This window comes from Ischnura elegans, chromosome 6 (genome assembly GCF_921293095.1).
Source record: "Ischnura elegans chromosome 6, ioIscEleg1.1, whole genome shotgun sequence".
Taxonomy (NCBI): Eukaryota; Metazoa; Arthropoda; class Insecta; order Odonata; family Coenagrionidae; genus Ischnura; species Ischnura elegans.
In genome coordinates, this window is record NC_060251.1 from 86,284,067 (window position 1) to 86,309,611 (window position 25,545).

Here is a 25,545-nt window from a genome sequence, read left to right on the forward strand (position 1 = left end):
TAATTTAGGTTGCAGGTTATTCATGACTCACATCATGGGAAGGTCTAGGCTACGATTCACATGCACGACATTTTGCATTGTAGGCACAATTAATTAAAATTGTTTTAATCTTCCAAAAATATGGAATTTATCTTAGTCTAACAGTATGAGAAAATCTCAAGCAAGATCCCAAATATAGTGAATATGTATCATGACATGAAACCAACAAAAATTTTTTTGGACGAAGGCAGTTGGTATTACAATTCCAAGAAAAGTAATGCAAAATGATATTCAAACACGTATGATAGACCAAAAAATAATCTGATTCTTACCTGGTGTACCAGGATTAACAATAACTGGAGCAGGGGATACAAGGCGCATAGGTGTGCCACTGCTAATACCTCGTACATTGCCCATAACAATAGGGCCATTTTGGTCATAGTAGGTCGGGATCACCTGATACTGTCCCTGAACCTAGAAAGATAACATGATTGGCTTAGTTGAGAAAAATCCACCATTTTAATTACAATATTATCTTTATTCATCCACATCACTGATATTTCAACTAGAAAACAATGAAAATGGACAATAATACAAAAAGATGACAAATGAAATGGCATATAACAGTCCACAAGATTATCATTCCATAGTATTGATATTCCATAATATCACTCCATAATCATCAATCGTACATTCTGGGGTGTTTTTTTTAACCATATCTCCATTACACTTTTAAAATTCATGAAGATGTAAATTATCAAATGTACATTAATCATTAATGCTAAGTTTATTTTTTTTGGATCTAAGAAAGTGAATCGATGACCAGATTGTGTGCAAATGAAGATTAATTATATTATTTGAACCAATATTAGGCAGTATGGCAAAAAAGGCCGGATATTACTAAAATGAGAGGGATTATTGAAGGTCAGCAATGCTCCACCATTTGGAACAGTGAGTACAAATATTCAGACATTTTATTCACATTATTTGTCAAAAAATATTGTTAGAAGGATAAAAAATCCATCCCATGACAAATAATTTAAAAATTAACATGGTTGGTCCAATAAATAAATTTTATTCCTTCCATTAATATGCAAACTGCAAACTTCAGAGAAATTTTTATACAAAGAGTTTTAACAAATATTTATCCTCAAATAGACATCATACTTATCTGCATTTAGATCATTTGACTAAAAGACAAAAACTTGAAGTAGCATAGCAGCCTTCACAACTACTTCTTCACATGGGCTTAACTTTTTGTAACATGATGTTATTTGGGAGCTGACACCTTTATAAGGTCAAAGTTCTCTTAGTTTCGAATAATATCAAGAAAGAATGCAAAATTGATAATCTTGACACACAAAAGAATGACCAACCTGGTTGAGGTTTCCTGTGCCACTGTTAATCTCAGAGGCTGAAGATGGGGTGAGAGGCCTTCCTCCACGCTGTTGTGCCGACGCAGCCGCAGCAATAGCCGCCGCTGCCGCCCCCTGCTGAATGATATTTGCGGGATACACACTCCATGGTGCGACTCCATAGTACTGAGGAACTACTGCTGGCGGTCCTGCGAGGAAATACATAAAATGTTAGCAAATGGATGGCATTATGGAACTCATCAATAATTTGTCAATCAGTCATAATTCAACCCCGTATGAGTTTCATTAGCTTACAATGAGGATGAAAAAAATATAATTCCACATAAAATTTAAGGCTATTCTAAACTAAGATATAGAGATGTGATAAAAAATTATAAATTACACACCTAACATTAAATTATCTATCGAAATGATTATTCATGGACATGTTCATTTAATCCACCCAGATATTGAATTAAAAAAGTAATTTTTGCTACAGGAATTTTAAAAAATTACAAAAAGTAGTTAATAAAAGTATTATCAACATAAAAATTATCTATCAGTGCTATGCAAAAATAGTCTTGGCTTCAAATTTATTAACACGCATTCTTAAAAAGTAATTTTTTTAACATATGGCATCCTATGACTGCAATATCCAGATAAAATAACCAAAATTTAGGCGTTGGGTAAGTGTACATTAATAACGATAAAAAGGAAAACTAATTGCTAAAACAAACAGGAATTTTCAGCTGTACTTTAACTAGGTACCAAACTCAGCCTTATCTAAGATCTATACCCTACAGTACAACTGGTTTTATAACCATTAAATATTTCTGATGATACAGCCAAACACAAGAAAAAAGATAGATAATGACTCACCTAAATATTCAGCAAGTGCTCATGCTGAAATTTTATTGGTAAGTTTTTTTTTGCATGAAATGCAGGAGACTATTTTCATGAGATTTGTTATAAAATTGGTTGAGACTTTGAAAAAAGTTTATTCTTATGGCTGCTAATTTTTATTTTCTGATGGAATTATGCACTCTGATTTCTTCCATGTAATTGAAAAAATATTCTCCACGCGTCACACATGAAGTAACATTACATAAAATGATTTTGGGGGGCTAATAATGAGATGTGGAATGAAACTATGACTGCATTCTGCCCAAACCATTACTAATAAAAATGAAATAAAAAAATTCAGGGAGTTAGGGAGACTTCAAGATGAAAAAATGGCTTCAATATTTGAAATGCTAGTTAACACTGATTCATTGAAAAATGAAAAAATATCATTTGGCATATAAGTTAGCACTTCATGTAATATACAACAGCATGATTCTAGCACAAGATGGATTGCACAAAAACTGAATGCAGAAGAAAGACTTAACATGAATAAAAACAACTAATACTGAAGAATGTATAAAAATGTACACTAGGCTAAAATAACAATGCTAGAACTAAATTTACCTTGTTTTAAAAGATATATACACATGAGTAATTTCAGTATGGTGGAACTAGCAAATTTATTTCTGATATATTTCTAAAATAACTATCAATGTAACCCTCAATACAATAAAATTAATATAAATCATAATTTTACCATCCGCAAATGTGAAATATGTGTGTAAGAAAGCCTAGTCAATGAAGTTCATTATCATCAATTAATGACTACATTTTGAGAACAAGAACAAAACATAAAATCATACATAAATTATAAATAAATAATTCATTTTTCACGAAGGATTTTAAGGATACCATGATAAAACATTCCCACAAAGCCAGTAGGCATAAACTTTAGAGATGGAAGACAGAGACAACATCATTGAATAGGTCTACTTGTATGGTCACCTATTAAAATTATTTATGCGAGCAGAATGACCGATTATAATCCAAAAAGGGAATTAATTCTTTGATTGCCCTTGCTCCACACTCAACTGAGAGTAAAGAAAGGATACTGCCCTCTTTCCACACTAAAAATAGTAAAATTGTTCTTCGATGCTGAAAATCATACTCTATTTCCCATCAAACGAGGGATTTTTGTATTACACTAACTCAGTATTTCTGCACAAGGAAATATTATCCTCCATCAAACCACTATGCCATTTTCCTAACTTTCCTAAAGTAATAGAAAGCCACCAAGTGAAGGTCAAAACCTATGATATACATTGGATTTGCAATGAACACAGAACTATGATGAGCAATGATAAAACTGATAAGTCTATAGAATGAGATGGGGTGGAACCATTCCATCGTCACTGAAAGATCATAAGCAGGTTCCACTTAAAAACTCCATTAAAGAAACAATGAGTTTCAAGCTGTAGGAAAGGCACAATGCATCAAAACAAATTGTTTCTTTAATATGGTTTTTAAGAGGAACCAGAAAAGGTTCTTTCATTCATTAAGTTTATATCCTTCAATGATGACTTTTATATAATTTAAGTATTCTACCCATTAAACATCAAAATTAGAAGCTGTTACTGATAATGCTATGAATGAAAAACAAAAATGGGAGATAATTGTACACAAGAAACATCAATACTATACAATGTTACAAAAGAAGACTTCCTGATTCTTCCGACAAACCATGCATCAGTGCTTGTAAAATATCCATATACTATAAGAACAAAATATACATTTCTAACGTAAAAGATTGTGCATGAAACACAAGACAGTAGTATGTTGATGGCAAAAAAGGGCACACCTACATAGTAAGGTAGAAAAGATAAAAACCATAAAGGATTCGATAAGTGTTTTGTAAACTAAAATTGAAGCAAAAAACTCACATTCTATAATTCTAAAACATGCAAAATTTAATATTTCTTAAAGCTAAAAACAGGAGAATTCCAATTTTCTAACTCCCAGGATAGTTTACAGATTTATAAAATTTTTGAACTGATGTTATTTGGCAAAGTAGAGCAGATTATTAAAGCATACATTAAGCAATTAAGAAAAGAACAAGGGTTGAAACATCATGGTAGTTATTTTTGTGTTATGTGACTCTGAAATCAATAATCAGTAAATTAAAATTATGAATCTTAAATTCACTAATTTATTAGTATTTTTCAATTCAGGAGTCACAAATTAGTATAAATTGGGAGTCTAAGTCATGCCAAATGAGGACACCATAATGATTTCCAAAACTTTGGTGAAGAGAAATAAAGCAAGGTGACTTTAAATGTAAGGAGGGAGTTATTAAAGACTAAAATAGAACAATGATAATTTACATCTGTATTTATATAGGGTTCTACACATAGAATTTCTTCCAGTAGCTTTCCATTTTTATAAAAAAATTCTGTCACACGGAATTTGATTTACGCAGGTAATTACTCTAATCAGCAGCAGAAAGAACAACTTTAAGGAGAAGATCCAGTTGATGTCCCACCAAGGTCCTTTGAAACGACACTCGTACGATACCAAGCTAACGCAGCTTACTCTCAATGAGCCAAACAAGAATCAGCTAGGCATGACTAACTAAAATAAGTATATGATCATTTTCACAGCGAATTTCAAGGAACCACGATCACAATGAATTATTGCACCATTTTCAAGGTGTTTCACCCAAGCAAAAAGTCAACCCCCAAGGGCTTTCTCTTTCTGGGAAATAACTTATTAAAAATATAGCATGGAAGGCATTACAAGCAAGGACAGAAGAGGTGTATGGGCTTGTACTCTAGTACCTGCTATCAGTGTTCCAACGTAGGGCTCTTGTGTATTGATCACATATGGTGCGCTAGTGAATGCAGCCGGAGCAGCAATTCCTAGAATGACAAAGGAGAAAGGGTTTTTTGGTTGGAGAGGGGGAAGGATTTCAACTCCAAATGCACAGACACACTCACACTAACATACACATTTATACACATTTACACACTCCCACACAGTAAGCAAACCTCTGTTCAAAGGAATCAATCAAACATAAAATCCAACAACTGCTTAAGAGTATTTTCCTCTTATAATGGTGGAAATGGTAGAATCAACTGAAAGATTAACACATAATATATAAAAAGACGGCAAGTTTGTGCACATTCATTTGTGAATCATTACAGCAATGGCAAAGAATGGCACATGAAGAAACATCTATCAACCTCAAATCTGAAGCTGTACGAGGTATTTAATTTTGAAGAACTGTTTACGTTTAAATACATTTTAGATATCACTTTTAAGCATTTACAGAATATATTAAATACTTCTTTAAAATATATTATACAGTGAAGTTTAAATGATGTTTCACATATTCACAGTAAAAAAAGTGAAAGCAATTTTAAAGGGTTCTTGCAATAGAACTTAGGTGGTACAATCAGGTTAGATGACCATGGTTTATCTTTCTACAAATATACTTAACACTCCTTATAAAACAAAGGTGATTACAATTATATTTATTAATAGCATAGATAAAATTCAAGGCGAAGAGCATGCAATACTGTACACATATTAAGATTGCTACTTGATTAGTTATGTACAAGGGAATACCACTGTAGACACACCTCAGCAGCAGTAAGTGAGAGAGCGTAAGTATAATATGATTTGGAATCATTAACTCTGACCGTACATCGAGGCCAATTTATTTATAGAATGAACAAAACAGTAAGTCTAAAGGTTGAGAATGTCTATACACATTAAATGCTATGTAAAGACCTCTCAGGTTGAATAGATTTAAATTAACTTTCGATGCAATCATTCAAAACATTTCTTTGTAAATTAAACACTTACACTGACAGGCATTTTAAGGAATATTCTCAAAGGACAGGTGACTATATTTTGGCTTTTCAATTAGGTATCAAAAGTGGCATTCTGTAGTCCATGGGAATATACTTATTATATATATGAAGATCATTTCCTTTCCTTATAGCTCTTTTTAGGATTAAGTCAAGACAAATCTGTTTGTAACATTAATGTAGGATTAATGCCTATAGATATCTCGTTCAGTGAAAGTGTTGAGAACAAGTGTTGACACCATTTCTTGACAAGAGGTAGAGTTCGTTCCACATGAGACTTGATTCAGCATAAGTTCGAGGATAATTGCCAGCAAAATAGCTCCTCTGTACCATGTGAAACAGAACCAGCATGCTAGAAAACAACCATGATACTCGCTAAATGACATGCTTTCATAACTGGTGCAGTGACGGACGACTACAAGCTCCTAGAAGGATCCAGTAACCATCAAGTAATCATATTTGCTTTCAACGGCCAATGTATGATATTTTCCTCTTTTAGCTCCAAAAGGGGAAGATACCAATATCACTCTGCAACATCATCACAAGCAAATACTCCATGATCTCATGTAACTTTCCAGCATAGTCTCGAATATATTGGATCTCCATCTTCATAACTCATTGCAGACTACAATTCCAGGACTTATGCTGGATCGAGTATTGTGTGAAACTGGCTTACACATTCTCTCTTGCAAAATATTTCGGTCCTGCCACATGAACGGCAGAGAAATTCACAACAATTGCCATGGGAAAAAATTACCCAAGACTGGGAATCATATGACAGACTTTTGGGTTTCCAGGCCACTGTGCAGAACACTACGCTATTGTGGTTCCTTAATTCCCATGGCAATTTACCAGGGATTGTGGTAGATTTAAGCCCTTGTGGTCCATCAAGGATGGCACTCAAGGGGAATATGGACTTCCAAGAAGCCATTACGATCGTTGCACCTCAATCCAATGCTAACATTTTTTACCATGGCAATTTATGGACATTTTCTCCCGGCTAACACTAAAATTAATGGGATGAATTCACTCCTCTTGAGTTTTACCTAATGGCTGCTGCTGTTGCTGTTGTTGTTGCTGCTGCTGCTGTGTGGCGGCTGCAGCGAGGTATTGTTGTTGTTGCTGAAGCAGTTGGATTTGTTGGGGAGCTGTGGCGGCCGCAGCTGCGGCTGCCGCAACCACTTGCTGTTGTTGCTGCTGTTGTTGTTGGCTGCGAAACAGCTGCTGCAAGGGACAAGAAGAGACAATGGTTAGAGGTACTCCTTAAAATAAAACAAAAATCTCCATAAAAAAATCATAATCAAATACCCATCTTCAAAGAACAATCATTTAACCTGAATTAGTTGGTACCAGCCTGGTAACATTAATCCAGAAATCAATAAAAAAACATTCACAATGAAAAAAAATACCCAATGATAAATCTTTTAAAATAAGAATAAATCCTCAACAATTATTATTCTTTATTGAGAACTCTAAAGCATTTTTTAATCCAGAAAACACCCCACTTTTGATATTCATTAACAAGGATTTCGTCTCATCATTAGAGATCTCCCGTTTGGTGTTTCAACATACCATTAATTGTTGATGCACAGAATAATGACTGAATTCAGTAGAAGTCATATAGGAGTCACCAAATGACTATGTCACAACGTAAAGGATAATTTTTTGGCCATATCCTCCACCCATAGAACTTTCAGCATCTTTACTTGCCAGTTTTTGGAGGTATAACACAACCAAAAGCTACCCTTATATCATAAACCGCACTTTATCACACAAGGACACGCTGAACAATTAAACATTAAAGCTAAAGATTTTGACCAGCCAATAAGGCCTGATTGGCCAATTTGTGTGACCTGAGAATTAGCCCTGGATGTTAAAATTTTAATTTAATTATTTCTTCAGGTTATTTTCACAAAACTTCATCTATCAGAAAATTTCTAACTACCCATCACAGACGTCACGGACTTCATCACAGATGTCAGAATTGTGCACCTCTGTGGACAACTAAGAGGTCGACACCCACGAGACCAGAGATCAAAACTGTGGGCCGCAGAATTTAAGTGGAACACAGCCGAAGTGTCCCATCATCCTCCCTCCCCAACCGGTCATGTCATCCTCTCATTGTCATCTTCTTCCCTGCTACACTCACACCACTTCATACAACAATGAGCTCAAGAACTTCTGACCCCATCCCACCCACACAGAGTACCCAAACCCCCTCTCTCCTTTCCGAAGAGTAGTAGCCACATGACGACCGGGGAGGGCTCCGGAGGGCGCTGACGTCACGGAGTGAACGGAGAGCCGAGGCCCTTGGGGTATGGCCGAGGGAGGGAAGAAGTTTCGGGGGCGACAGGGCGCGCTCAGGGGCTTTCAATGGCTGTCGCGGACCAGGGGGGACTGTCGCTGGGAGGAAGACTTGGGGGAGGGCGGCGAGTTGATCTGGCACTACTCGACAAGGCGGGAGAGACAATAGCGACTGTGGTAACGTCCTCGGCGACATGAGAGGGGCGGGGGAAGGTAAGCATGAAAGGGTCTGCAGCCGCGAAAAAAAAATAGTGTTCCTTGTTAAAAGACGGTCAATCTGCAGCCGGCGACCACGCCGGTAATCCGATAAGGGCAACGGCAGATATCTACGGCATGAGAATTCCACGAAAATCACAAAATATCGAAGAATTCCTTCAATAAATACTGTTCCGAAAAAAATCAGCAGAATTCTAACTCCTTAAAAGATCCTTTCCTCGAGAATATTTTACAAAGAGATGAAGAGGGTCTGTAGAATATTTCAAAAATCGCAACATCGATTACTCCAGATGGTTCATAAGCTCTAAATAATGAAATGAATAAACATGAAAATACGGTAATATGCCAATCAAAAAACACACGAGTTAAATTCAAAGAAATTTTTCCCCACAAGCTACCTCAAAAACTAACATCATGCTACGTCTACTTTTGCATCTTCTCCGATAACAGTACGCAATAGTCCATCAAATCTTTACGCAACGGTCACGGTACAGGAAGAAGGTCCACCACTAAAGGTTGCTAAACATTCAAGGAAAAGGAGGCAATTCAAGGATATTATTGAAGGGGGAAGAGTAAGGGATCCAAAAAGATATGAGAAGTGGAAAGAAAGGTTTCCAAAATGTTCCTTTTTGTGGCTCCAGAAGCTGTCTCGGTAATTACCGCACAGACATTTCCTGCCGGAAATAAATGTCTGCTTACTTCACGCAGGTATTCGTCTAGCGGCGAAAAGGATGCGAAAAAAATAACAAGGAGATGAGAACGCAGAGCGAGATTGGATGGCGGACGCGACGAGCACGACGCAAAAAACTAGACACAGGGATTTCGGGATTTGTTATCACTCTTGGAGACCGCAGCGCGACGCTGTCGAGGGGAAATCTACCTGACAGCGCACAGTGGGCTGAAATCGAAAAAAGCTGGCCAAAAATGATTTTTTTCACTTTTTAATTTGGAAAAAACTATTATATTTTAAAATTATAGAATGATCAGTGACCACATTACTGAAATAATTTTATTTATAACTAATTTTCTTAAAGCAGGAGACATCTGTCAATTTAATGAAAAATGATTGCAAAATTTTTTCCCCATTTTTTGAAAAAATTGACTGAAGTTTTTTTCTACTGTTGCGTTATGTTTAAAAATGCCTAAATTTAAATCATTACATAATAGAAATTAACATTTTTAGAATCCATTGTAGTGAAAGTTTTAATTCTAGCGATAATATTTATAAGTTTTATTTAAACAATTAAAATGTCCTATTTTTCACGTATTTTTAACATAATGTAGAGAAAAACTTGATGTTTTTCACTTTGCTTCACGGAGTGTTTAGCACCACATTATAAAATGAAGTGTCAACTTTAGTTATCAATTGAAAAATCCTGCCCCAATTTGCCTCCCCGCCTCTCCTATCAAGTTACGTGCATGAATGTCCAACCGCCCGACACGGTGGTTAGATGCTAACCTTTGTTCAGACTTAGCTGTAGTCGACGATAATTCGCCAAAAGTGAAGCGAAATTACATTTGTCTACACTTATATACTCTGTATACATTTAGCATGGCATATTAGTCTTATAGTTCCAATTTTTCCAAGGGCACATTACGATTTCCTTCATAAGTCATATAATGGACTCTACGATTGCGCCGGCAAGTCAGATTCTTGTCCCGGGAAGCGGGCGGCTGCAAAGAATTATATATTAATTCTTGAAAAGCCCAATTCTTAACACTATACACTTGCATATTCTGCTATCCGTACTCTTCTTGGCCTTTTATAACTCCCATCAGCTCAAACACTGGAAAGGGCACACGTGTGGCGGAGCGCCGCCCGCGCAGTGGCGGCGGGCACTACCCTGCCGACCACGTTAATCCCTATTGTACCCGAAAACCCAACCACCGTGTTATGATTCTTATCTGGCGTTAAAGAAGTTCTGTACTCGTTTCATAACTGTCCTTTTGTAGAAATGCCGCTTATTTCATTATTGCCTCGATCTATGAAAGGGTTATTGCACTGTTGAGGATCGCTTCCCTTCGCACGGGGTTTTCCACAAATGCTTCTCTCCAATTGGTTGAAAACTATTCTCTTCCACAATTTTACCGAGAAAATTAGTCAGTTTGTCTTCGTGAGTGCGAAAGGATGTGCGTGCTTGTCCCATGGAAGCGAAGAACGAGGATTTTTTTCCCTTATATCGTGAAATTTCAGCGTTGAGGCCGAACTACCATTAGTGAAGGATATCTCGGAACGATAAAAAGGTACGTTTTCCAAGTAAAATATCTCTGTGATCGTGTGTATTATTTAGGGAAATATGTTCTAATTTCGCTTTCCTTACGCGGTGATTTAGATTGTTAATATTTCGGATGAGAGAAAATGGAGCGCATGAAAGTAACCCGCAAAGAAATACATGACGTTATTATTAATGAAAGTGGAAATGCGCTGTCGTCAAAACGTGAATTGGCCCTTCAATATCTTTAAGATAAGTTAAAATTGGGGAAAGACGAGAAGACAAGGGAAGTGTTGAAGAATGTCATGGATAAATACGTTTTCAATGGGTATATCCAGATATGGAAAGAATGCAAGAGAACCAGTGTCCGGTTTGTAGTAAAATTTCCATGTTGTTTAGAGAAGGATATACCGCTCCCAACAGATATGCATGAATCTCTTCTTGAGGCTCCTTGTTAAAGCATGGTCTAGGCATGACTAATGATGGGAACACATCCCGACGTTTTTTTCTGAACCTACGCTAACATCAGAAATTACCGGTATGTTTACCATCAAAACGTCATATTATATAGATTTTTATTTCATTCCAAAATTTGTTATGAATATTTAAAATTTTTTGGAAGAAGGATTTGGTGAGGACTTTTATTCCTTTTTAAATAGGCATTAACGAGGAACTCATCTCAAGGTTTGCCTCTATATTAAAAGCTCTGACATCTGGACTTGAGATAGATTACGCCAATTTCAGCGAGTACTGCTCAGAAACTGCATCCCTTTTTGTGGATATGTATCCGTGATAATGCTGCATGCCTCCCACGGTGCACAAAGTGCAGTTTCATGCAGCATCACTTGCCAAGGCAGCAGTGCTTCCAATTGGCCAATTTTCTTCGGAGGGCTTTGGAATCTCTCCACAAAGATATCAGAAGATTCGGAGCGCACCACACGCGAAAAATTTTGCTCTTAGAAGAAATGGGAGATCTTTTCCGAAAGCTCCTCCTTACTTCGGATTATCTAATATCCAATAGTTATGTATGTACAAATGCTAAAAGAAATGTTTCAAAGGATATACGAAACTTACTTGTATTAGAGGAGCCACCTTCTGATGAGGACAGTGACGGCTGGGAATCCGATGAAAACTGGTAGTGGGCTGGTAAATTTATCCCTAATGTTTTCTTATGTTTTATATATTTATGCTAATATATTATGGCTCATAAATAATTTTATGTGGCATTTTGGTTTATGGTATAAATTTTTTGCTAGGTGATTTCTTATGTGTGTCCTTTCAAAGTGTTAACGGAAAATTAGTTGACTAAATCATTAATAATGTTTAAAAAAATAATTTATGTATTCAATATGAACATTTTTATTTAAACTATTAAATTTCATGTTAAACTACTTACTTTTTTATTCCTAACTATTAATTTCAATTAAAAGTTCCCTCTTAACTGAAGCCGTCCAAATAGTCGATTTTTGTTTTTTTTCCGTCTCCACGAATTTGTTTAAAAAAATTCCCAGGATCAATTTTTCGGCAAAATGTCTTTATATTCATGTTACATGACCCAAATATGAATAGTAGGAAAAATTTTGTGGAGCTAATTATAAAAATATGGAAGATATGATTTTTGGCCAGCTTTTTTCGATTTCAGCCCACTGTGCAGCGGCAGTTGTGATGAACAACACGCATATCATTGCATCCGTCGTCAAGACGTAGGACTTAAAGCAGGGATTGCTTAAAAAATTACATAGTGGGAAAGACAATAAGCCGTAAATGATCATGATAATTATTATTATAGGTATGGAACCGGCTGAGGTACATTTAAACGGACCATTTTACGAAACACCTGGCTAATCCCTATTCCCTTTCTAATCAGTAAAGGTGGATGGAATCAGTGGAAAATTTACACAAACATTTCCATTTGTCGGGGAAGAGTAAGAATTAGAATTCCGCCAGATAAATCCGGAAACAATGCCCTATATACCCTCTCTAATTCGCAAAATTTTTTAAAAATTAAATCCATGATGCGTATTCTCTTCATCCCCTTCCCCGCTTACCACCGTAAAACATGATTGATACCACGCGCTCGACAGAAAGGCGGGAAGAGCAACTCAATAACAACAGGGATAATAAAGGAAAAGAAGAAAAATGTTTATTATGGCCAACGCTCAGAAATTTTATTAATTTGAGCGTTACACCGAATTGATGATTTTGCGGCGTCAAAAATATCAGAGCGGAAACAAATATTTTTGGTGTAGAAACAGACAAGTTTAAATTTCTGCAGACTTCAGTTTCCCGATATTTCACGATAATAAGGAGACGGATGTGAAAGAGAAGTACGTTGGTGTGAAAAGATAAGCTGATGGGAGAATCGAGTGGAGAGCTAACCAATCTTACAATTAGCCAATCTTGTTGACCATTGATGACGATAACGTATTTCCTCAGTGCTTTCCACTCCTAATTAGACGCGCAGTTTTGAAAACAGCCATTCAGATAGGCTCAAAATATCTAAAAAAAAAAAACCCATCATGAATGGCACGAAGAGAGGACCAACATCCTTCATCCTCGACGACAGGGTGCGCTCGAAAAAACTCCAGCCCAAAAGTCCGTCCCTTTCGTCCACCCGCTTTCCTCCGAACTCGGGGCGAAAATGACCACTGCGACTTTCTCCGCGGGGGTAATTGGAAAACTTTATTTTTCCGACTAAAACGCCTCGCTCATCCTAGGAGCACTTGTGAGCGGGAAAACTATCCACTCTGGCTCGGAGCTACCCCTCTCCGATGCGGAACAATCCGGAACAATTCCGTCCTCTCCCCCCCACATACCCTCCCTCATTCCTCTCGCTCTCATAACATTTTAAACCAAAGGTTGACGACGGGACGGACCAAATATTCCACGCACGCGAGACAAAGGAGTGCAGCGAAGGGAAGGAGATGACCAATGAGAAGGGCCGGACGGACGGAAGAGGCGGGGGATGTGAGGGATTATGGGGCAGCGGAGGCGGCTCGGGGGCAGAGGCAGAAGTGGAGGCGGCAGATTAGGGAGGGTACAGCGATGGAGGAGAGGGGGAACATGCCCCGAGGAAAGGGATGGATGACAAAAGAGCCTCGGCGAGGCGACACTGCTTGGACACACTGCTCCACTACGCAGCTCAAAACAATATATTTTATATCGAATTTCCGCATTTTTTGTTTTAGGTATTCTAACATTTAAGGGAATCTGTCATTCTGCATTCTATGAATCACTATGGCTACAATAAATTTTCTTCTTCAATGCGGTGTAAGAAGCATTATTTTTCATCAAATATTCTATTTATTTCTTTAATAATAAATTTTTATTTTGAGTATTTACCGATATTTTATTTAAATATTTATCATATTCTCATTTACCCTATCCTCTTCCTCCCCTCCCTCGATTAACCACCACTTTTCTTTCGATCACAGTTTTCAGCATCACCTTTACACTGCTCCTTGAACAGCAGAAAAAGGTGTAAGTTTAAAAATGTACGATTTAATTAATGAACATGGCTTTTCACATTATCTCACTTTGTGACCTAGATGGATGTTGACATTTGCAAGAGATGCACACAAAAATATTGACTTTTTATTATTTATTTCGAAATGCGACAGCAAATTGACACGTAGGCAATGCGGAGGGAGATAATATCAATATACATACACAACATCAGAAACACACACGTAAACAAGACTACGCAATCATTGTATCCCATATTCTCCACAAAAAATCACTTCAATGCTAAATGAGTGCGACGACACAAAAACGTGGTTTTTACATCGATCACTAATGCCATCAAGGAGAAATGTATCAGAACACGATGGGGGTCATTTCACCCGTGAAACCAACACAAAATGTTTATGGCACCGACAAAAAAGTTTCCGACTTGAAAATATTGAGGGACAAAATGATGACGTCATATTAAGATGACAATGAGAAAACATTCCGTTTGGGCTCCGAATTCGTGCATAGCATTGAAAGCAAAAATACGAGACAGATAAAGAGAACGAGATCATTTCAGGGAGATGAGAGAAATTCAGTGAGTGGAGATCGCGGTGAAAGACAAGAACGGAAACGATGAAAAAATTTGGGCATGTTTCGTCGTTTCATCCTCCAGTTTCCAAACAGAGACATATTTACTGTACATCGATGCGCAAAACACGAAAAGAAGCTTTGCACCGCAAGCATCCTTAAATGAACAAAAAGGAAACTAAAAGCCTGCTAGTACAATCGTTAACGAAGAGCCTATTCATAATGAGTACTTGCTTTATTAAACTGAAACTTGGCACTCATTCATACAATATAAAATTATTGATATGATATACCGGTTAATATAACACTAAAATTACTATAGTTATTGAGGCAAAAGATAATGAAACAAGAGGGTAAATACCAAGATAAAAACCTTGGTTTAATATCACATTCCCTCTACTCTCTTGTACACCAGCATGCGGATCATAATGTGACAACCTGTAGGGTTTTGATCAGGTGTCTCGGGGATACCTTTCATGAATACAGAGAGGGCATTAGGGTTGCAGGAAGACGGGGTCATACGAAGGCACTTCGCCGACCGGAGTAAGGCATTTCGTCATTCCAGCAATGCGACACACGTCGGTGAATTGGCACACGCCGCAGTAATGTAACGACCACCCACCAGAGCCTCCAAGTACTCTTGTATCTCCATCTTTTTCCTTGGAAACCACGGGAATAGAACACAAAGATCTTGAATTTCAGCGAGATGGGTGATAAAAACCACTTACGATGGATAACGCGTAGCGACAAGGGTCGCGATGGGCAGAATTCAAAACGCGCCTGGTGAATTTTTTGCTGCATAAAGAGCAATTCAAAGAATGTAATTCTCACAACTAGAGCAACACTGCCAATGTAAGCGAACAAGGGTTGGTAAGACTTCATTTCGCAGGCGCTGAAATGAACAGACTCAAATGTTGATAGAGCACCATTACGAAGTATTTTTAGATTTTTTTGCAATCCGCAGCTGAATTATATCCAATTCTACTTCATGCATTTTGGAATTCATTTACATTCCTGAATTTAGCACAATATTGGCGAGATAAGATCACAGTTGGAGCAACAGCGGAACAAACTAAATTGACACCAAACACTTTTATAGAAATCTAGGAGGAAATAGCGGGTTGGGGTGAGAAATAACAGAATGTTACCTAACGTACGACTTCAAGGGAATAGGAGTAAACAATTCGGCGAGGTAAATTCAGACTTCGACGGATTAACATCCACTCAAACTAATTTACTTTAAGTAAATTTGCAGATGGACAGAACATAGATGAGTAAAAACTCCTATGATATCAGAGCTATCTCTAAGTAATATCTGCAAACATTGAATACGAATTAATTATACCAAAAAATAATCAAGTAAGAGTGACGAGAATTTCGAGGACAAGCTATGTATTCCAAGCGTAGGAGAATAAATAATTTAAGCTAACTGATCAATTTCATTAACAGAGTCGATGAGTAGGAGGTAGTAGTAAAAACACTAATTCGCTATGTTCGGTTTGGGGAATGTTACTTTCAATAGGGCGTAATACAAGGCTGAAGAAGGCGTAATAGTCTTACAAAAAGTCTGATATGGCTTTTTCAATTCAGAAACAAGTACTTTGAAGAGACGGCATGGAAAAAGTGAGATGGAGGGGTGATAAGAATGAGGAAAGTACGAAGTGGAGGATATGGAGAGGAAATATTTTCAATCATATTTTATGCGAAAATAAGAAGAGGATAAATATTTTCACAATCAAACATTGAACGGACTTAATTTGAGAAGAACACAGTCCATGTGCACTCAAGTAATAAGTAATCCATAGTGTTAAAACAACTGATGAAATATTCCTAGGTTGGGTGATATTGTTCCGCAAGCCGCGGGTTGCCGACTCCTGCCTTAAAAAATTACATTCAACACAGGTCAAACGCCAAAAAAAGCTTCGAAAAAACAAACATTGGGACAAGCAGAAATAGACACCTGAGCATTCATCCACTTAGCAGAAAGTCTTAGAGGCGCGACCCGAGAGGAGGCAATGGCTAACTGAATCGCGCACCATCCAACAGGCACACCTGGTCTCGTCGAAGTGATGCCAACACGAGCGGGAGGCATCGGCCCACTATTTTCCTCGCAATTTCTTCACGGGCGGGCGAATTCCGAGGAACCAAGAAATACAAGCCGTGGAAACGCAAAGGGAAGACAAAGATCGCTGGGGAAGAGAGGGAATGTTCTCTCGGAAACTGGCGGCCTTTTCACGAGCGGCGGGATTGAAAGTGAGCCGGAAGGAAAATAAAGAGGGGAGAAACAAAGGGCAGATGGGGAGGAAGGGAGAAACGAGAGGAATGATGGAAAATAAAAGAATGGAAGAGGAGTGATGGCATGGCAAGAGCGAGGGGGGAAGGAAAAGACGTAGTGGGGAAAGCCTCCCTTTCCGGAGCGCGGCTTTTGGTAATGCAAGAGACAAGAGAGTAAACGCGAGAAACAAGTATGCACGTGCCTACAATGAGAGGTTTGCTCTCGTCGATCCGCTGCATCTCATTTTATTCACATAAAGAAACTAATGGATGTAACATTCGAGGACGTAAGGAAGAAATGAGGCACAGGTGGAAGGGAAGAAGGGCAAGGGACCGCCCCGAATGAGTTACATAACACAGGCTATTTAAATAGTATTCTACCGATTAAGGTAGGTTTCCATGTAATAATATATAAAGAAGATATCTGGGAGCCTCCCTTTCCTTCCAGCACTGCTTTCTTCAATTCACTGTAAGGCCTACTCCCTTTCAATCTATCTAAAAACCTCATTCTCTTCCTTCCCCTCCCTCGTTTACCTAACATTCTACCCTCTAACGCAGTTTTCAACATCCCCTCCCCACTAAGTACTTGCTCCATCCAAACCTTCTGTCTCCTCCGTATCTCATCTAAAAGTTGCCTCTCCTCACCCACCATGTCCAGCACTTCGTCGTTTCTACTCCTCTCTGTCAATTTCACCTTCTCAATTCTTCTCCATACCCACATCTAGAATGCCTCCTATCTTCTTTCGTCCTCCTTCCTCAGTGTCCACGTTTCCGCACACAGGTTATAAAGGATGTAAAAGAGAACAAATACGTAGCCATGAAAAGGCTAGCGGATAGGAGAGAGGAATAGGGAGCTGTTTCAAAGCAATCTTATGATTGTTGACAAATGGTGGCGATGAAGAAAGGAACTACTAAGTCCTCTATCTAATCTCACCTCCCAGAGTGGCAGGGTTCGTAAGGATCTCGCCCGCTAATCCTGCGACCGCGGATCGAGTCACTCCTAGGTGCTTCATTTATCCACTGAGAGCAAGTTCTTTTTAGTTTTGTGGCGATTCGTTTCTTTCCTCAAGGCATTTTCATCGCAAATATAGCCCGAACTAATATGGCTTGACTTGACTATAGTTGATGATTTTTTATGGGAGAATATAAAAGAGCGCTTGATGTGGTTGCGCTGTAACAAAAACCGAGACCAAAATTGGGATCACAATTTGCTACGTAACTTTGATATGATGCCGCTATTCTGATGATTAATATTTTTCATACCATTATATGTGGTAGTTAAATGGTTAAGGAATGCTAACTCGAAAGGAAAAATATAAATTTTATATATGGTTGTTAAGAGATTTTGTACTTTCGATTTGAGTCTCGCTAGCAGACAGTCTTCCATAAGCATTTCCGTTAAAGTTTTGACGACTTCTCCACCGGGGCAAACAAACCCTTTCGTGATATACAATAAGATTTAGCACCCGTGCGCGTGACTGCATACAAAGTCACTTGTTTCATGCAATCATTTGGTAATAGTCTAGCCAGCGAGGATCTTCAGCGAGCACAATCAACTCATTCTCTGATACCAGAACCAAACTCATCCAAGCCCCCTATCTATATCTTAACAATGATATTGGGAGGCATTGAGCAACCCTTACGGAAGACACTAGCATAACATGTCCCAACAGCAGAAAGAGCAATAAAACGAAAGTGCTTTAGAAAAGATCCGCATACAATTTGGTGGAGGCAACATTCCTTCACCTCCCACAAAAGGGAACAGTCGGGTCAAGGCGGGACGACGTCAAGGGAAGTACCATTCGCAAACATGAATTTACCCCCCCGATCCTGGCGCATTATGGAAGGGGTTCCGGTGTCACCCCGTGGGAAATGTCGCGAAAATCCGTCCCTGCGGTCCCGACTCAAGAGACGAGAGGACACAGGGACGGGGGTGGGGGTATGACTGACGGAACCCTGGCCCACCTCTCCCCATTACGCCCCGGGACCAAAAGGGAAGGGGATAATAAAAGGGAAAAAGCCAAGGTGAGCGACAAGAGGAGATGCGGCTGGCGAGGAGAAGGCGTATAAGGAGGAATACGCGCATTGCGCAGCAGCAATACCGTGGGTGCAACGAGGAGGATTTTCACGAGCCCAGAGCGTGAAGACCGATGGAACACCTCAGAACGGAAAATAATAGCTCACAATAAATTTTTTTATTGATGTAGCGCTTTAAACATGGGCACCTACGAAGGAGGACGAGAAAAAAACCAAAGGCCATCGAGATGTGGGTATGGAGATGAATGGAGAAGTTCGTGCCTATACTTCTGCCTTGGTTAGGCCCGGTGGAGACGTCATCAAGACTTTAATTAAAATACGTGATGAGGATAGGCTCCAAGAAAAGTCGTTAGAATCACGTATCTAGCGAGGCTATCACAAGTAGAAAATATACTAAAAGCTATTGAACCATATGATGTTTTCCCTTCCTCGTGCCTATTCTTCTTGGTCTATATCACCTACTCCTACCCCTTCTGGTCCTCCTTCCTCAGCGCCCACATTTCCGCACCGAAAAACGCCACACTACACAACTGAATTTTCACTATACTTTTCTTTATACTCATACATAACGATCCCCTCATCAGCTCTCTCCCATACATACACGCCTCCCGTGCTAACGCGATATCCTTACCGCCGCGACCGTAAGAATGAACAATAATAAAAGGAACAAAAAAGCCAAGGTGAGCGACACGGGGAGATGTTAGAGATGCGGTCGGGGAGGAGATGGAAGCTCGCGTATAAGGATAACAAAGGGGAGATTTTCCCACGTCGGCCTCGAGCCGAAACGAACGAACACCCCGGAAAGGAAAGTTATGGCTCGGGATACAAACAATAAACAAAAAAAAAATACATCACCATAAACGGCGAAACACGGGGAAATGGGTGGGAGGAGGAGACGGGGATGGAAAAAAATGGGCCGAGGGGGGAAAAAATGACGGGGGAGAGAAAGCAAAGGGAAACAAATCCGAACCCGATAGGACGGATTTATTATTTCCACGAAAACGCGCGCGTTGAATAACAATAAAGTGGGGAGAGTATTCGGTCGGGGAGAAAATAACCCGGGTAAAACATCCTCCTCTCGGTCCATTGAAGACGGGAAAGGCGAGAGGGGGGCGTGGCCTTGGGCGCGGCAACACGGCAGCAAGCTAGTTAGCGCGCGACACGTACCCGCGAAGATAAGCCTCGCAGGAGAAAAAAATAACATGGGGGCAGAGCGAACAAAAAAAGATCAACCCAAGGGAGCTGGACCAAACGGGAGAGTGGAAAATAAAAATAGAGGCGGGTGGGGCTATCGGAAAGTTTTCGCCCGAAACGAAGCAATAGTAGAAAGTGGACGCCGCAAAGCTGAGAAAGCAACAAAAATGAGAGATTCGGACCCAGGCGCGTTGCGTTAATGATCTTCGATCAAGCGAGTAAACAGATAGACCCCCAAGCATACCTTTCACCGTGCTAATATTTGGTTCCAACTTCTTCGGGGCCAGTGACGTCAAACGGATGATATTTATGCACGGTTATATGGCATCCTCCGTACTCTTTTACTGATGCGGTAGACACTTTCAAACTTCAATTTATTTTTCACTAATCCAATTCCAAGACTTTTACATTTTCTTCAACTCTACCAACTCGATGGTCGGGGAGAAAACTATGACATGAAATCACGACAGTGAAAAAACTATGCTACATCAGGCTTTTTAACACAACATGTTTCGTTTCAACCATTTGTGGTAATGGAGAGGACGAACGTCTGATAATAAGGATGGTTGAGTAGTGCTATTTAATTATTATTAGAAGTATATGGTGTATTAAGAGCTCGAGGATATGATCAAGGAAATCCAGGGTGAGAAAAATATAGAAGTAATGGGGGAATGGAATGCCTAAGTCGGGGAAGGGAGGAATGGAAATGAAATGGGAGAATTTGAATTAGGAATACGAAACGACCGGGGAGGTAAAGCAAAACATCCTGGCAGGAGGAACGAGTTATTCATCACAAACACATGTTTAAATCATCATTTCCAATTTTATTTCCTAGATATAAGGAGTCCTAAGTGCATTTTCGTGTTCCAAAAAACGCTCCGTAAGAATGCTTGGATACGATGCTAAGCTCGCTACGAGTCTACAGCTAACAAAGTCAAAGTTAATGACATAAAAACTAACAAATTCAACTTTTTACGGAGAGATATGGTTGAACAACATATCGAATGATAAACGAAGATTTCGTACTGCCAATATACTTTATTTTAACAACACAGATTTTACTTATGCTGATGATGATTGTGTAGCAATCGAAAAACGTATCGTGAGTTGTTAAAATAAAATCTGTAGGCAATACGATATCTTTATCATCAGAAAAAACTAATGCCTGCAGTATGCTGCGGCTTTCAGGAGCGGTCAGGCGGAGGAGGAGATGCTTTGCACTGTGCAGAATGGATGATGGATGCTGCGTCTGAGAGAGAGTGTCTCTTTCTCGTGCTTCCCGGAGAGAGAGCGGCAGAAGAAACGGGAGAGGGAAGAGAGAGGAGAGGCAGCACAGGCGGCGAGAGTGACACAAAATCGAAATGGGTACGTGACACGACAGACGGAGACGTCCCTTGGGGGGGAAACACACGCGAAAAAATATATAACGAACCCTCCACGCACTCTCAGAGGGGGAAAACACTGGGAAAAGAGGGCCGCGCGATGCTCAGCATCACCTCCCGATGCACTGCGAGGACCTCGCATCGAGGCAAGGAGGAACATGGCCCTTTCGGAGGCAAAATATGAGCGAAAGCAACATTCAAAATCCAGATCACGCACTATTCAGAGAAAACTCAAGGATTGAGAGCAGCTATTGACACGTGTAAGTTTAGGCAGAACTAGTTATATCATCTGAAATTATTCTTAGAACTAAATTGTAATACACACACAAATTCATTACAAAACTAAGATAATTTAAATCGCTGTTATAAAATAAAATAGGCTATTTTACTGAATTAGGAGTAAAACGTGAACCTGGCGGGTATTGAGAGTCTCATAGCTAAGAGTAAAAAAAACTTGGGGAAACGACGCAGGAACTGATGACGTCATTTTTTTTTTAAACTCCACGACTTATACTTAGTAAGCAACAAAACCGTAGCCGTAGATGACATTTGAATATCTCTTCTACGGAAAAACATTGTATACGTGCTTTCCATACGAAAAAAGAGTGAAATTTTTTTTACGCCACGAGCATGAATACTAAAAAGACATTACGTCAAAGGATGTACCATCAGGCTTTAAAAGAATGGACTAGATTGCAGAAAATAAGCATAGCAATACAATAGAGGAGTGTAAGCACGGACGCTTCGGCCCATCAAAGTGACGAGTTGATATTTACGCTAGCCTTGTGGTCCGAGGGACGAAATTATTTTTTTTGGCATCGATACGATCCAACACAGCTGAGGCCCGAGGAAGAGAGAACGTAAACTCGACAAGACAAGGGGGAGAGGGGGAAGAGGTCGTCTCAGATGAGAAGAGAAAGACTGGTCATAGCGCCCAACGCTCGCTAGCCCACCCCATCCCAACCGCTCGACAGTGACAACAAACCTCGACCCTTGGCTTTGAGCTGGAGAGGAAGAGAGGACCGGCTCCACTCGAAAATAAAATTCCGCGAATAAAAATACAGCTGCGAGGATGAAATAGCGGTTCCGGACGAAGGGAAGAAGAGCCTCGAATTGAATTGACGAGCTGCGGACTCTCAGACGAGGAGACACATTCACCACGAGATGAAATTTCCTAGATTTCCTTGCTCACGCAAAGCGTTATCATGAGTTTGTTGAGAGGATACCATGCGATTAAAAAATTTCAATACACAGAAAGGTGAGGAAAATTTTAATAATAAATAGGCGTGGTGACATTTAAGTCGACGAGGTTTGCAGATCACCAGGAGATGATTAACAAGCCAGCGAAAGGCTGAGAAGAGCTTGAGGATGCGTTTGGTAAGCAGTGGAAGCGATACGGCATGGAGATTGATCACAAGAAGATATAAGTTATCTTACTAGTCAATTTCAAAAGCACTTTTCTAAATCTTCAAAAAGAAGCAAGTAGAGGTTAAAGATAAAAATAGATGGTCACGAAATTAAGCAAACTGAACCATAAAATATTTTAGGGAAAAAGTTGGTGGACTCTGTAGTAAGAAGGTCAGAAAAAGATTGCTGTCAGCAAAGGATATAAAGAGCAGATGTGAGGGTCGTTGTGTCATTTAAGCCTACCCGCCTTTAAAAAAATATTTCCCAGAATTCCTCGCGTACGCCAAGCGCTTATCATTCGCTCGGCAGGGACCAAGCACAATTCCGACATATCCACCTAGCTCAGGTAGCAGGGTAAATTCAATACTAAATTGGCATTGCAGACGCAATTAGCGTAAGTACATTCCGCACAAGTTGCGATCGACATACTCAGACACTGATACAATAGCAGCGGCTGTGCTCGACACGAGGCAATTGAGCGATACGTATCTATAGGGGAGCGAGGCAGCTCAATTATGAGCCTCGGATTCCCTTCAAATATTCTGCAGTGGTTGTATTTGCATCAGAATTGCTGGATATCAATGATTCGCTTGTAAAGATAAAATAGGAATCTTCTGAAAATCATTCACTCTCTTGCTAGCGACAAAAAAACTCACTTTACGATCAAATCTCAATAAAAAAAATTAGCAAGAAGAAACCGGACGGTCATCCATGCTTGCGATGACCTTCGAAGGCACTTAAGTTCGGGATGACAAGCATTTATGAATGCTGAATCTATATGATCAAATGCTTGAGACATCACACTCAAGGAAATATGTTCGGAGCAATAGAAAGGAATGGAAAATACTTAAAGGGTAGTTATCGTAGTTAATAGAAGGTCCTTTAAACGTCACTCTTTGATGAAAATTAAGAAAGTAAATACATACCCTATGCGAAGACATATTGTGAATACGCAATGCAACACGAAAAGGACTTACTGATGCCTTATTAAAGCGGCAATTATTCACCGAATGTGCGAGTACTGCAGGAAGTAATTAGATGCAAAATTTGCTTGAGAGAAAAGAGGAAGTAGATGAACCCAAAAAAGCAAGTATAACCGTCTAGGACAGAAAACCACAAAAAGAGTGACGAAAAATAACTTAAGCCTTGGCATGAGTCTGAGATAGGCACGAAACTTCAATTAGCTCATCTTTATCACTGCTCCCCAGTTAATTCGTTCTTATACCGGAGGCATGCTTTCAGCAGCGCCTGAATGTAGTAATTAGGGAGGCTTACTATTATTCAATGGTGTCATGGCGAGGCAATCAACCATCTCCTAGATGTTCACAGCACCTGCTGCTCCTGTGACGAATGGATCTGAGTTGCGGCCTAAGGGCACATAATTCCACGCCCGAAATCGACCTGCCTCCGCGGAAATTTTATATTAATCTCCACTCATTCCCTCATACAATTTTCCTCCTCATCTACATTGACTTCTCGAGACCACAGGGTGATACACGGGATTAATGTCGTCGATACATAGCGCAAGTCTAACCAATGCAGCGAGAGCATATGTTCCAGGATGAGAAATTGATACCTTCCGCTTCCCGTAAATGAATAATTCGACCATAGAATGATTAAGAACATTCACTCCCTCCACTGTACGTGCCCTGTTTTGTCATTTAATTACGTCGCATATTTTCCTACCTCATTGGATAATGAAATTGACAAGATATATCAAAATGGTCCGACATTTGCACTAAAACTAGACTTATTACTGCAAGAAAAATGAAATTATATCTTATAAAAATTTCCTTGGGATTTCGCTTGTATTTCCACGTCAGTTCTGAAAGTAGGGTTGGAAACCAAACACCACTCTGACATTGTACACGATTTTCACTTCACCCTCGATACACGTCATTTCGTCAAACTGCTGAAATGATTAGGCCTGACCGGTCGTATATTTATGGAAAATTGTAATCGATATTCGTGTACAAATTATAATTCTCAACTCAACCATGAATTTTCACAAAATCGAAGCCGGAAGTATCCAACCACCCTAACTACTACGCCACTACTCCGACCTCTTCGCAAAATTCTATAGATTAAAACCCGAGGAAAACTCGGGGAAGAAGCGTGATAGGCGAAGGAGAATGACGACGGAGAGACGAGGAATCGATCTCGCAAGCGGAAGACCGAAGAGATGGGAAAAGAAAAGAAACGGCGCCATCCCGCATGACTCCCATCGAAACGCGGATTAGCGCGCACGGCGACGGGGAGAGGGGAGGAGTGGGGGGGGAAAGGGGTTCAGGGCACTGTCCAGGGTAATTGGGGAGGGGACACCCACGAGAGGTGAGCTGAGGGAGGGTTAAAGGATTCCAATCCACGACTCCAAGACCCTTCCTCCCCACTCGATTCCTTGTAAACATCGGGTTTTCCCGTCCGATCACTGATC

The 25,545-nt window shown here is 39.6% G+C and overlaps 1 protein-coding gene across 4 annotated transcripts in view; it reads right to left on the reverse strand.

Annotated features, from left to right (window-relative positions):
• LOC124161102 (maternal protein pumilio-like) overlaps positions 1 to 25,545 on the reverse strand; it is a 1,117,691-nt gene that overhangs the window by 18,726 nt on the left and 1,073,420 nt on the right. For all 4 annotated transcript variants that reach the window (XM_046537301.1, XM_046537300.1, XM_046537302.1 and 1 more), the window contains 4 exons: positions 7,093 to 7,270; positions 5,012 to 5,092; positions 1,356 to 1,543; positions 312 to 453 (listed from right to left, as the gene is read on the reverse strand). In XM_046537301.1, coding sequence (XP_046393257.1) covers positions 312 to 453; positions 1,356 to 1,543; positions 5,012 to 5,092; positions 7,093 to 7,270 — 589 coding nt within the window. The remainder of the gene's footprint in view (positions 1 to 311; positions 454 to 1,355; positions 1,544 to 5,011; positions 5,093 to 7,092; positions 7,271 to 25,545) is intronic.